The sequence below is a fragment of the Eumetopias jubatus genome, unplaced genomic scaffold (assembly GCF_037043125.1).
Source record: "Eumetopias jubatus isolate StellerSeaLion01/CBP00866 unplaced genomic scaffold, mEumJub1_p1.0 scaffold_1, whole genome shotgun sequence".
NCBI lineage: Eukaryota > Metazoa > Chordata > Mammalia > Carnivora > Otariidae > Eumetopias > Eumetopias jubatus.
In genome coordinates, this window is record NW_028274807.1 from 13,027,343 (window position 1) to 13,041,808 (window position 14,466).

General features: G+C 38.5%; 1 protein-coding gene across 1 annotated transcript in view; it reads left to right on the top strand.

The window, feature by feature from the left end:
• The window catches only part of PAXBP1 (PAX3 and PAX7 binding protein 1), a 33,119-nt gene that overhangs the window by 14,967 nt on the left and 3,686 nt on the right, over positions 1–14,466 (top strand). Inside the window, exons 9-16 of the mRNA XM_028115657.2 lie at positions 2,811–2,910; positions 2,998–3,113; positions 4,915–5,114; positions 6,133–6,277; positions 6,961–7,082; positions 8,473–8,549; positions 8,927–8,993; positions 13,061–13,207. Coding sequence (XP_027971458.1) covers positions 2,811–2,910; positions 2,998–3,113; positions 4,915–5,114; positions 6,133–6,277; positions 6,961–7,082; positions 8,473–8,549; positions 8,927–8,993; positions 13,061–13,207 — 974 coding nt within the window. The remainder of the gene's footprint in view (positions 1–2,810; positions 2,911–2,997; positions 3,114–4,914; positions 5,115–6,132; positions 6,278–6,960; positions 7,083–8,472; positions 8,550–8,926; positions 8,994–13,060; positions 13,208–14,466) is intronic.

Sequence of the window (14,466 nt, forward strand, 5' to 3'; positions counted from 1 at the left end):
TTTCCTCTAATTCTTGAAATTTTAATGTAAAAGTTCAGAAATTCAGTTTATATTCCTTTCATTATGAGATGTGTTATGGAAAACCGAAATTAATTGGAAACCTCTTATTAAATAGTTTAGCTGAGATTCTTTAACCAGAAGTTTTAAACCTTTTAATTCCGTTTTTCCATTATGCTCCATATTCTTGGGTGCTCTGCTAGGAATTTTCCCAGCATGGATTTCTCGTGGCTTCTTTTGTCATCTCTTTGTTCCCTGTGTCAGCAGTTCTAAATGAAGTGTGCATGACAATTACCTGTAATACTAATTTAAAATGCAGGTTTCCTGGTCCTATCCCCAGAGATTTTTGCTAGGTCTTGGATAGTGACCAGTATCTTCTTGTTAAACACCTCAGGTGATCCAAGTGCAAGGGCCCCTCATGTTATTCTTTCTGAAAACAGTGCTTTGTCCTACAGGGTGTCCCCTAAATTAGATGTTGGATCCTTGAGAAGGCATCCTGTGTGCGGGATGGGTTTTGGACCATTGTAAAGAGGTGGTAATATGGCCCTCAGAGCTTGAGTGAGACTCACATGTGAGCCATATGAATGGCTTTGACCTCTTCTTTTTGCCACACAAACTTAAGTTGGTTTATTGCCATATTGGGCACCTAGATGACTAATGCGGGCCTTCCAGATCACTTTTGATCCAGGCAGAACCAGATTTCTGGGGCAGATTACAGGTAACCTATGAAGGGAAGTAATTCCTTTTTAAGTTAAATGGTTTGTATGAGCTGTGCATCTCGTCAGATACCTTTTCCTGTCTATTATCTGTTCTTTATAATTTGAAGCTAATTACTTACATGATATTAGACATAAAGGTTGAATGATGTATGTTAATTAGATGGAGAGTTGGGAAAAAATTGAAAAGTAATGAGAAAGTGAAAAATACTGCCTTGGAGGGGAGTATTCATTGTCATAGGTTTGAGGAAAATTATATGGGACACTAAAGTATCACGTCATTTCTGATCTTTTTTTAAAGAAACAAAAAACCCTGAGATTCATCTGTTGAGATTTGTGAACACTTACCACAATTACTGCATGTAGTTTTAGAGAAGTGAAGGAGGCTATCCCTCAAGTCATCTACTCTCTCATATCTCCCTTATTATACTATAGAATCTAATAAACATAGCGACATTTTAAGTATTTATTATAGCAATGAATAATCTTTAAAATATTTCTTTAATGATGGATACCTCTTAAAGAGACAGGAATCATTTCTATAGTTTGGGACTTTAGCTAATTCACCTGTGGTGTGTGAACTCACAGTTGAGGTACAATAGGGGCATTTTTCTTGTTTACCATACTCATCTTTCTTTATAATTGCTGAACTCTGGAACATCCTTCCTGATGTCAGAGCGATTTTGAAGTATGAATGAACAATTCAGGAAGTCCGCTTTTAAAAATAGTTGGGTCTATGATAGTTAGGATACATTGAAGTAGAAGGCTGATTTTGGGGTTTGTTTTTTTCTGTTGCTGCTATTGGCAGCACATCTCTGATATCCGGGGAAGAAATATGCAAAAGCCTTGAATCGATGTCTTTCATTTTATGTATGATTTTCCCTGCATCCTGTCCCTTGGGTGGTTTGCTTCTGTTACAATCCCTGTCTTACAGAATATCTTCTGTGTTCTAAATGTAGAAACGAGGGAAGTATTGCATACATATGTTACCCTTGCTCTTCCTCCTACCCCAGACAAGAGACTAGAGGACTTTTCTCTGGAGAGAGAGAATGGGTCCAGAGAAAAGACCCTGAGACGCCCCCAACAGAAGGCTTTGTCCCAGGGATTGGATGGAGAGGCCTCTGTTAGATACCCCCCACCTTTGTCCGTAGAACTAGCAATCTCGTTCTTTTATATGAGGTGGTTACTGATCATAGAGCAGCACACACAGTAGAACCAAAGGGACTGAGGAAACAAAGACAGTGCAGGCAGCAGAAGAAAATATAAAATAGACTTGATATCCTTCGGGAGGTAGTAGGAGGTGCCGTACATGTGACAGAAGTAGAGGATGCTATAGAAAGGGAGTATTCTCAGAGTAAGAGCCATCTCTTAGAAATGAAAAATATGGTAACTGAAATATAAATTTAAATAGGAAGGTTGGAAGCTAAGGCTAGAAAATTGCCCTAGAAAGTTAAAAAAAGAGACGGAAAATAGGAATCAAAAAGAGAAGTAAGGGAATTGTGCTTTGAAAGAGTTTGTTTGAGAAAGCGTAGGTTGGTCCTCTTAGATCTGGTTTTCAGTCTATATGTTGATTCTGCCCTTATTCTAGAAATAGTAATGAGAATAAATTTCTACACAGCAAAATTAGAATAAATAGGATATATTATTAAATTCCTGAAACAAAGCTGTTTTCTCATCCTTTCTATCCATGTTTCTTTTCTGTCGTATCATTCAACATGTGATGCTTAACTTCTTCCTTAAAAAGTAATCTATTATTTTTCCCTTTGCACAGGTAATTTTGATTTTTAATTTATTTGGTCATCATGATAGCATCAACTAGTTAGTTCTGTTACAAGTAGATATAAAAATAGTGATTAAGCCCAGTTGTTTTTGTGTAGGGTTATTGAACTCTCCATTTATTTTTCTACTCCTTTTCCTGGGAACACAGCATAATACTGAGATTTGCTCTAAACTAGAAAACTATCTGGTTTACCAGTTACCGCAGAATCCTGTCATTGAGATTAGCAAACAGTCTGTCATTATGGCTTATTCTGTGCAAACTCTTTCCTCAAGATTGTTGAAGGAAGGCTTTTAATTTTAACCATCGTTGTTTTACAGATAAAGCTCTGATGGCACCAAATCTCGATTCCTTTGGGCGAGATCGGGCACTGTATCAAGAGCATGCAAAACGTAGGATTGCAGAACGGGAGGCCAGGAGGTAATTCTAAAAATGCTTGCTGTTGCTTTGTTTGCAAAGGGAGGAATCTCTTTTATCTGGTTTGGGAACATGATGTTTGTTGTTTAGGACTCGTCGGAGACAAGCCAGAGAGCAAACCGGTAAGATGGCAGATCACCTTGAAGGCCTTTCCAGTGACGATGAAGAAACTTCTACGGATATTACAAATTTCAATCTGGAAAAAGGTTAGACATTTATTTGGAAATGAGATGCATTGCCACTTTAGTTTCTACTTGGGTGTGGTTTTTACCATGAGATGGTGTGAAGTTTTGTGGCCTCTGAATTAGAATCAGCCACTTTTTTCTTAATTGTAAAAACTTGTACCCATTTTTATTAACTGAATATAATGATTTCTCAAAATAGTGGTGACACCTCATCACGGGCTTTATTTAGTACTTGCGTAATAAATGATATTACTCTTCAGAATCATAAAATTTTAAGTGACCAAAAAAAAAAAAAAAATGTGCCAAATCCCAAGAATAGACCTAATGCATCCTGTCCTAGGAAGGTAGAGCTCGGCCATGGGACACTCAGCCCTTACGTAAACTCCTGATTTGGGGAGTCCTGAAATAATTTCAACCAAGAGGATTAATAGGAGTTAATACTATTATGTGCCAGGCATTTCTAGAAAGGTTTTCAGAAATCTTTATTTGCCACCATTGGTTGTGGTTATTTGGAATTATATCGGCTGCAAGCCAATTGGAACTTAGTTGGAGAAGTGTGTTTTTCTCCCACCTTTTCATAGTGAATATTTTTAAACAGAAATTAGAAAGAATAGCACAGTGATCACCCATGTACTTGTCACTCAGATTCAACAGTTTTTACCATCATTTAACCAAGTTTGTCTTAATTTGTTGAGGGATGTGTGAGTGTGTATGTGTATTGTTGAACCATTTGGAAATAACCTATAGGCACCATGATACTTTAAACACTTGAGCATGTTTAATGAAAAGTTCTTAATATTGTGTCTGTTTAGTAGCACTTCCCCCAGAATAAAACTCTTGGGACTGTTTTTGTGGGTCATTCTGTATTTTCCAAACTAGGATCCACACGAGATTTCCTGCCCCACTTTTGGTTGTTACGTTTTTTCCCCCTAGAATTAATGAATGTCCATGAGTACCTTACACATATACACACCCCCATTGTTTGTTTAAGACATTAAGTTTTTGAAGAGACCAGGCCACTTACCTTGCAGAACTTCCGACATTCTAAATTTGTCTGTTTCCTCATAGTATTAATTTGTTTTTCCATTCACTGTTATTTCTGTGTAAGCTGGCATTTAGGTCTGAAGACTTGATCGGATTGAGGTTAAGCTTTTGTTTTGGCAAGAATACTTCATATAAGATGCTGCTGCTTATTGCATTAATGTCAGACGGCGAATGTTAGATTGTCCCACTATTAGTGATGTTAAGATTGATCTTGACAAGTAAGTTGTCACAACTAGGTTTCTCCATTATAAAGATTCCCAAGTCGTCAGCGACATCAGAGAACCTTCCACTTAAAGATCCTAGCCTCCATTGCCGATACTTGTCTATGTCCGTTCTTGCTGTCATCGATAGACTTTGAAAAAAGTGATACGATTGTTCACTGATCATGATGCACATCTGATATTTATAGTGATTTGTGGACTGAAGAGCAATTGCTTCATGCAATTACTCATGATTAATATACCATAGTAACTGAAATTTGAACTGACTTGTTGGGGGACAGGTGGGATTTAACTAAACTCTCGGTACCCGAAATGGTACATATTGCAGCTGTGCAAACGAACACTGCCTGCACTCTGGTTTGCATAATAGACATTTGAAACCTAAACTTACTCTGTTTATGCTTTCTGTTAAGTAGTAATTAATAGTGATTTCTCCATAATGAGCCTATCTGACTGATACTGAAGCTACACCGAAAATACTGAATTGTGTTTTTTTCTACTACAGACTAAATTATGGTTCTCTGTGGGATTTTTGTTGTTTTTATTGTTGTCTTTAGATCGCATTTCAAAGGAGTCCAGCAAGGTTTTTGAAGATGTCCTTGAAAGTTTCTATTCAATCGACTGTATTAAATCCCAGTTTGAGGCATGGCGTTCAAAATACTATCTGTCCTACAAGGATGCTTACATCGGCCTTTGTTTGCCAAAGCTGTTCAACCCCCTTATACGGCTGCAGCTTCTCACTTGGACTCCTCTTGAGGTGAGTGGCTTGTGTCACTAGTACAAAGCAATATAACATGGTACCTGGGTAATTTTAATCTCAGAGCTAGAGGGGAGGTAAGGCACCGGGCTCCAATACCAATTGTATGATGTCATGATCCTTTACCCTCCCTTCCTTCTAAAGAGAGCCGTTGGTTACTTTCAAGTTACAGGCAGTGCTTTTCTCAGTCAACTAAAATTACATGTAGTGACACTGGGATATGAACATGAATGAATAATCAGACCTTGGTCCTTTGATCCTAGAAAAACTTAGAACCTCCTGGGAAAGCTCAGTGAGGTGGATGTGAAATGAGGACCTGAATTGAGTCGGGGGTAATGGAAGTTGGGAGAATAAGACAAATTGATAAATTTAAGAGGTGCAATCAAGGACCTGATGGCCTGGTATATAAGGGTCCTATATACGTTCAGTGGTCACGTTTAAGAGAGGATTTGGGGGGTAACCTGCATGTGGACAGAGCCATGGGCACGAGTGAGATGGGCTGGGTTGGATGTGTAAACCATAAGGAGAGGGCTGAGGTCGGAGCCCTTGAAACGACTGAACAAAACTGAACCATTTGGCCCCCAGCTCTCAGTTGGTCTTTGCCAGACCTTGTGGCGTTTCACCCTGTGCATGTGTGTCTTAGTACACAGCAGAGCTCAGTGGGACTTCTGTGCATTTTGGAGTTCTTTTTCTGGGTCGCTCCCTCCTCTGCCCCAAGGCTTCTAGCTGTCTCAGCCTCCCTGAGCTCCAGTGCTTGTCTCCACACCTGAGCGAGACTGCTCTGCCTGTGGTCTCCCACCAGGGGCTCGCCTCCTTTGAGTCTCTCCCTTTCGGGGGCCATAGTCCTCTACTGCCTGTGTCCAGTGTCTGAAAATGGATGTTTCGTATATTTTGTCTAGTCTCTAGTTGTTTACGGCTGAAGGTTAAATCCTGTTCCTGTTCCTGTTCCTCTTACCATGGCTAGAGGCAGAAATAGCAAGCATTTGAAATGTTTCACTTGTAATATTCTTTTTTCTAGGCAAAATGTCGTGACTTTGAGAATATGCTGTGGTTTGAATCTTTGCTGTTTTATGGTTGTGAAGAGCGAGAGCAAGAGAAAGATGATGTCGATGTTGCACTATTGCCTACCATTGTGGAAAAGGTGATTCTTCCTAAACTAACAGGTAGACATTTCTGAATTTGAACATTTAAACACGTGGGTTTTCCAAATCTATTTTTATGAGTTTTTAACCGAGCATATTTCCTCATAGAAGTTATATTACAAATGATAAAGTAACCACCGGGTCCAGAGATGGCTAAAGGGTAGACATCTCTTAACCTAGGACTTGAAGACCACCTTGGGGTGGGCCTGGAGTTGGGGGTAGTAATTGATCCATAGGCGAATTTTAGAGACTCTTAAACACGACCCGAAGCAAAACTGAACACATAGTTTTGGCAGGGGGATATGCATTTTCCTGGGGAGCAATTTCATTACTTCTGTTAATTTCTCAAAAAAGATTAGGAATCATTGGTATGGGAACCTATTTAAAATATTAAAAATAAGTTTCAAGTTTAGTTAGGAATTCTTGATGCTGGGACATCTCCTAGGATACAGAAGTCCTCCCTTCCCTGCCAATCTTTATTATCACCCAGCAGCAGAAAATAGAATGAATCTATGCCCTCCCCACATTTGCCTAATCCTCAGTGTTCCCACAGTTAAGAGGACAAAGAAGAGTGGAGCTTATACTCTAGAGAGAGAAAAAGTAAGTCAGGATTGGCATTTATAAGTTGAGGACTGCTTGACAGCAGATTTAAGTCAGCTGCAATTTACTTCTGTATCTCAACACATTCTACTTTTCTCTTATAGTAATAGCTGAAAATATGTGGGACCCTTTCTCTACAACACAGACTTCAAGAATGGTTGGAATTACACTAAAATTGATAAATGGATATCCTTCAGTAGTGAATGCAGAAAACAAAAATACACAGGTAATTTATTTATTATCTGTGAACGGTTTTTTTCCTCCCCTCACCTTTCAAAAATGAGCAAGAGCTGGGGCACCTGGGTGGTTCAGTCGGTTAAGTGGCTACCTTCAGCTCAGGTCATGATCTCAGGGTCCTGGGATTAAGCCCTGCGTCCATCTCCCTGCTTGGTGGGGAGTCTGCTTCTCCCTCTCCCCCGCCCCTCCCCCACGGCTCATGCGCGCGTGCGCTTTCTCTCTCTCTCTCAAATAAATAAAAAATAAGCAAGAGTTGAGGGAATGAGTGGTTATGTTCTTTTTTTTTTTTTTTTAAAGATTTTATTTATTTGACAGAGACAAAGCGAGAGAGGGAACACAAGCAGGGCGCCTGGGTGGCTCAGTTGTTAAGCGTCTGCCTTCGGCTCAGGTCATGATCCCAGGGTCCTGGGATCGAGCCCCGCATCGGGCTCCCTGCTCAGCGGGAAGCCTGCTTCTCCCTCTCCCACTCCCCCTGCTTGTGTTCCCTCTCTCGATGAGTGGTTATGTTCTAAGGCTTGCCAGAAAATCCCATTCCCTCAGGCCATCTGGTCCTTTATAGCCTGAAATATACAAGATTTGAGATAATCATTTTTAATTTTCAACTCTCTCTGGCAAGGTGATGTCATTACTCCAGGTAGCCTCTCATCCTCACCTCCCCACTTCCCACTAATTAAACATCCCTTTAAGAACTGTTTTTTTGTTTTTTTGGAAAAAGAAAAATGTAAAACTACTAGAATGGGTAACCGTTGATGACTTAAATGCTAAAACATTTGAACAGCATGTAAAACAAACTGGTTTTCAAACTTCAGATTGTTGCCATCCCTCTGGGCCTTCTTAGGTAAGCAATTTAGACACAGAAAAGGTGCTCTTTTTTTTTTTATGATTTTATTTATTTGAGAGAAAGAGAGGGCCTAAGTGGGGGATGTAGAGAGAGATGGAGAAGCAGGCTCCCCGCTGAGCAGGAAGCCCGATGCTGGACTCGATCCCAGGACCCTGAGATCATGACCTGAGCGGAAGGCATAAGCTTCACCGACTGAGCCACTCAGGTGCCTCAGCAAAGGTGCTCTCCACAGTCATTTTCACTGACCTCATTTTGAGAAGAACCAGATTATGTGTCTGACTTTAAATCTTAGTGGTATATAGTAGCCTGAAGGTTTACAGATTTCTAAGTGGCTTCATTGCCTGATAGTTGAGGGCTGAACTAAGAGTAGTGAGTATTAAAGACCTTAATGCCTTCAGTGAGGAAGGTAAAAAAAAAAATAGAAGACTGTTGACTTGAAATTGAATACTCAGTGATTTAGAATATGGCTTGTTTTTCTTAAAATTTAACTTTTATCATAACCCTTATTAAAATGTGTGCTCTGTTTTTAATTCTTTAGGTGTACCTAAAAGCACTCTTATTAAGAATGAGGAGAACTTTAGATGATGATGTTTTCATGCCCTTATATCCCAAAAAGTAAGTAGCTCTTCAGAATGTTAAAGATGTTAGTATTCTCCATCATCTTCCAGAGAAGGCTTGAAGTTCTAGAAAAACTAAAGGTAGCCTGAAATACAAACTTTACCTTTTTAAACCTGTAACCCAAAGAGACTAGCTCAGTGGGGAAATTATTCCCTTAAGCAGAATAAAGCAAATAATGCTTTTTGTTCTCCCTTTGTATCTCACAGTAAATTTCCATTTTCTTTTAAAACCTATCTTCTGGAATATAATTATTTGAAAATTTGAAAAATTACTTAATTCTTTTGTTCAGCTATTTTACTTGTAGAACTCTTTTCCAGGAATCAAATGGCAGTTAACATATAAAATATTTGCTCATTTTTCTCTTTTTTTCTTAGTGTCTTGGAAAATAAAAATTCTGGGCCTTATTTGTTTTTTCAACGACAGTTTTGGTCTTCAGTTAAGGTATGTGTCTCTAGGCTATCTAAAAGACTTCAGATTTTGTTTGACTCATATATTTCAGAAGGTATTTTGCAATTTGATTAAGTCAATCTATAGGCTTAGATTGATAATCTGTATATAAACTCCATTTTACAAACTAGTTTTATTCCAAAAGTTTGTTCAGGTATGAGGTTTCCACACGAGAAAATGTATTGAGTTCCAAAGCAAGGTCTAAGCTAGCCAGCAAAATGCCTTGCTAAGCCACAGTTCTTTATTCAGTGAGTAGAGTACCAGTTACTTTTCTAAATTGGCGAATATAGCACTGAATATGATAGAAGTGGAGCCTTCGTGGAGTTGATAATCCAGCATAGTTGACAGCAAACCAGTATTACCATCTCAGGTGTGATGAATCTTGAAAGGAGAAGTTCAAGGTAGTATGGGCGCATATGACAAGGGCACAGAGCCCTTGACTGGTGAGTCACGGAAGATCCCCGACTGCCCCGGGGAAGTGCTATTTAGATCATTAGACCAGAAGAATAGGAGCTGACACTGAGCTGAGGATGAGCAGCATATTCTAGAAAAACTGAGAAAAGTCCAAGATGGCTGGAGTTAGGGAGGAGATGAGCTAGCTTCCCAGATGACATAGGAGCTGTAATTTACACATAGACATGTGTTCACTACCCTTATCAAGATGCATAACACTTCTACCATCTCCCCAAATTCCCCATATCCCTTTGTAGTCAAGCCCACCCCTGCACCATGGCCACCCCTTCTCCTTGTCCTGTGGTTTTCTTTGTAAGGGTACCTTATGAATGGAATTTTTTACAGTCTGGCTTCATTTACCTAACATACTGCGTTTGAGATTTATCAGTGTTGTCATGTGTTACTGGCAGTTAATTTCTTTTATTGCTACGTAGTATTCCTTTGTAAAGTGGATGATACCACAAGTTGCTTTTTTTTTTTAATCCGTTCTCCAATTGAGGAATATTGGATTTTTTCCAGTTTGGAGTGATTATGAATTAAAGCTGCTGTAAGCATTTGCATACAGGCCTTTTCTGGGTATGTAAGTTTACATTTCAGTTGGATAAATACCTACGCAAAGCTGGTTTTCAGATCAACAATATATTAATGTTATCCAGTTATCCCTCATTTTCACCACATACCCTACTCGGTATTGTCAGTTTTGGAGTGTTTTTTTTTTTTAAGTCATTCTACTAGCTGTGTAGAAGTGTCCTGTTACAGTCTTATTTTGTATTTCTCTAATGACTGATCATGTTGAGCATGTTTTCCTGTGTTTATTTGCTATTTGTATATGTTCTCTGGTGAAGTATCTGTTCAAATCTTTTGCATTTTTTTAAAGATTTTATTTATTTGAGAGAGAGAGCAGGAGGAGGGGCAGAGAGAGAGGAAGAAACAGACTCCCTGCTGAGCAGGAAGCCCGATGCAGGGACTCGAAGCTGGATCCTAGGACCCTATTATCATGACCTTACCTGAAGGCAGACGCTTAATCAACTGAGCCAACCCAGGCACCCAAATCTTTTGCATTTTTAAAAATTGTCTTACTGAGCTTTGAGTTCTGTATTCTGGATACAAATTCTTTATCAAGTGTATGATTTGTAGAGTTTTACTTTTCTACTGTGTGGCTTGTCTTCATTCCCTCAACAGTCTTTCAGAGTGCAGAAGTTCTTCATTTTGATGATGTCTAGCTTATCACTTTTTCCTGTCATGGGTTGTGCTTTGGGTGTCATATCTAAGAAATCTTTGTGTAACACAAGACCACAAAGTTTTTCTCCTATCCTTTCATCTAGGTAGTTCATAGTTTAAGCTTTTACATATAAGTCCATGATCCATTTTGAGTTAATTTTTATATAAGGTGTAGGGCCTGGATTGAACTTCATTTGTTCCAGAACTGTTTATTGAAAAGGTTATCTTTTTTTTAATTTTTAGAATTTTTAATTCCAGTATAGTTGATGCACATTATATTAGTTTCAGGTGTACAGTATAGTGGTTCAACCATTCTTTGCATTACCCTGTGCTCAACATGATACATGCATTCCTTAATCCCCATCACCTGTTTCACTCATCACCCCTCCTCCCACCCAGCCTCCCCTCTGGGGACCATCAGTTCTCTATAGTTGAGTCTGTTTCTTGTTTGTCTTTTTTTTCTTTGCTTATTTGTTTTCTTGAATTCCACATATAGGTGAAATCATATGGTATTTGTCTTTCTCTAACTGACTTAATTTCACTTACCATTACACTCTCTAGCTCCATCCATGTTGCAAATGGCAAGATTTCATCCTTAATGATGGCTGAATAATATTCTGGGTGTGTGTGTGTACATAACCACATCTTCTTTATCTATTCATCAATCGATGGACAGTTGGGCTGCTTCCATAATTTGGCTATTATAAATAATGCTCAGGCTGTCTTTATTGAATTGCTGTGTACCTTTATTGAAAATTAATATTGGTCATGGAAGGGACATGCACAAATTGCCATTTTTAAGATTACTCTGGCTGTTGTGTGGTTAATGGATCAAAGAAGGTAAGGATAGTAATAATGAAAATTTATTAAGGATGTACTGTGTGCTAAGCACCGTGCCACACTGTTGTTTATCTTGTTGAATTGTCACAGTAGCCTATAACTAGACACCGTTCTCGCTCTATTCCTGGGACAGTTAGGCACAGAATAACCAGCCCAGAGTCATTCCTTTGTTCAGTGTAAAAACGGGAGTCTGATTGAGACCAGTTCTGACTGATGAGCAGCTCTTCTCAGCTGGGGTCTGTGAAATAATCAATACCTAATGCCCTAAGTCCTCCACTGAGCATAATGAATTCTCTTTTCCCTGCGTCTAGAATGGTACTTGGCTATGTACCATCTTTGGGAAAATTAAGGAGCCACTCAAATCATTTTCTGTAGGTTTTATTTCTCTCTTAGAACCCTGCTTGAGAAAGACTACTCCAGAGCTAGTGCTCATAATCATTTGAGGAACTGGGAGGTCCAGAAAGAGATGATGGCAGCTTTGGATTAGGGGAGGTGGCAACAGGAACTGAGAGAAATGGACACAGTGGATGGAGGTGGGGTCAAACAACTGGAGGGAAAGGTGCAGAACGGCATCCAAGTTTCCAGCCTAATCAGTTGGTTGGATAATGTTAACATTTACTGAGCTGAGAAATACTGAGAAGCTTGGGAATTTTTATGCTGGGATGGGCTGGGAACTCCCATTTTATAATAATGTGACTGCATAATAATGGCTTCTATTTTGCGTGTATTGAACTTTAGTAGCTTGAGCTATTAAAGTGATATAGCTCAATTCAGGTTCATGAGATTTGGTAAACATGCAGTGTTGTAGTCAAAAAGAGAATTTCCATCTTTTTGTGGATGGTTGTAGGACTCACTTAAGCATGATTTTGAATGAAGGACATTTATCGAAGGATCAGCACTTGCCCGGTAGTACTTTCTATTATGATGGAAGATGTTCTGTTTTTGTACTGGTCTATAAAGTAGCCACTAGCCCCGTGTGGCTATTTATGTCTTAATTAGTTAATTTTAATTAATTAAAGCTTAAAATTCAAATTCTCAGTCATTTGAGGCAACATTTGGACCCTGTTAATTAGTACTTTGGCAAGACATGGTCCACTTTATTTCATAAAGTGTTTGTAACTATTTTCTTTGGCTTAATTTAGTTGTTTAACAAAGCCTTGGAATAGTTTTTCTTTTTATAAAAAAGCCAGACTTCTAGAAACAGAGATCTGATGCATGGTGGCCAGAAGTGGGGAGTCCAGGGTGGGGGGACTAGGTGAAAGGGGTCAAAAGTACACACTTCCAGTTACAGGATAAAATAATTCTGTGTGTAATGTACAACATGGTGACTGTAGGTAATAATAACGTGTTGTATAAAGTTGCTAAGAGAGTAGATCTTAAAAGTTCTCATCACGAGGGAAAAAATGTAGTTAGGTGAGGGATACTAACTGTGGTGATCATTTCACAATATATACTTAGATCAAATCATTATGTTGTACACCTTATACAGTGTTATGTGTTAATTGTATCTCAGTCTGAGAGAAAATAATTTTCTTTTCTCTTTCTAGCTATTAGGGAATTTTCTTCAGTGGTATGGCATTTTCTCGAATAAAACTCTTCAGGAGTTGTCAATAGACGGTTTATTAAATAGATACATTCTCATGGCTTTTCAGAATTCAGAATATGGAGATGACAGCATCAAAAAAGCCCAAAATGTGAGTTAAATGACACATACTATAGTTTTTAAAGCATGTAAATTAAAATGGATTAAGTTTCCTTTATTTGAAGAGAGATTTTAGAATTTTATGAAAACGATTACTGACCTTGGTGTAATGTTGACAATCAGTTTGCCTCCCAGGTGGTTCTGAACCCCCTCAGCATTTTTTACATAAACATGTATCCTGTAACATTTGTATCTATCATTCTATCCATCTATTATATCATTATTTGGTAGGTATTAATAAAAGTTTTAATTTCAAAATAATACATTTTTAAAAGTTGGATGAAATGCTATTTTGAATGTTATTACAACAATAGTCTCTTTCTCATTTAAGAAATAATTTTTATTTTGTTTTCTACTTTATGGGAGTTACAGAGTTTCATCTTTTTTATATTATTTTTTTTAAAGATTTTATTCTTAAGTAATCTCTGTATCCAACGTGGGGCTCGAGCTTACCACCCTTAAATCAAGAGTCATATGCTCTACCAAGTGAGCCAGCCAGACACTCCCAGTTTCTCTTTTTTAAAAATATTTTTTGAAATAATTATAAAATTAAAATTTGCAAGTACAATACAAAGTTTTTTCCCTCAGCCATGTCAGAGTAAGTCTCTAACATGATACTCCCCTGCCCCAAATACTTTCATGTCTGTTTCCTATAAACATGGCTGTTCTTATACATAATTACAGTGTAACCATCAACTTATCTATTACTGTCATCTAAGCTTTGAGACCCTTCAGGTTTTGTCAGTTATGTCAATAATATCACATCCTTGGTGAGAGAAGTTCCCAGATCATTCTTGGCATTTAATTATCATGTCTTCCTTAGTCTCCTTTAATCTGGAAGAGTTCTTGTCTTTCCCTGACTGTTACAAAACCTTGACACTTTTAAAGATGATGGGCTAGCTGTTTTGCAGAATGTCCCTCAATTTGGGTTTGTTGGATATTTTCATGGTTGGATTCAGATTCTGTATCTTTGGCAGGAACTGTCCCAGATTTCATTTGAGTCCCTTCAAGTTGACCTCTGTGACCTTGTAACATGTCATCTCATTTTGGGGGAGCACTTTCTTGCTTTCTGGCACATGATGTTCCGGGCTTATCTTCTACTTGCTTGGAATCAGCCATTTTTCTAAGCATCCCTGGGTTCTTTAGTGGGGAGCCTTCTCTGCCCGCTTGACTGAATCCTGCTAGTACACTGCCCTCTTCCATATGAAATCAGCCTCACCTTGCTTGGATTTTGTACTGACACCATGCCCT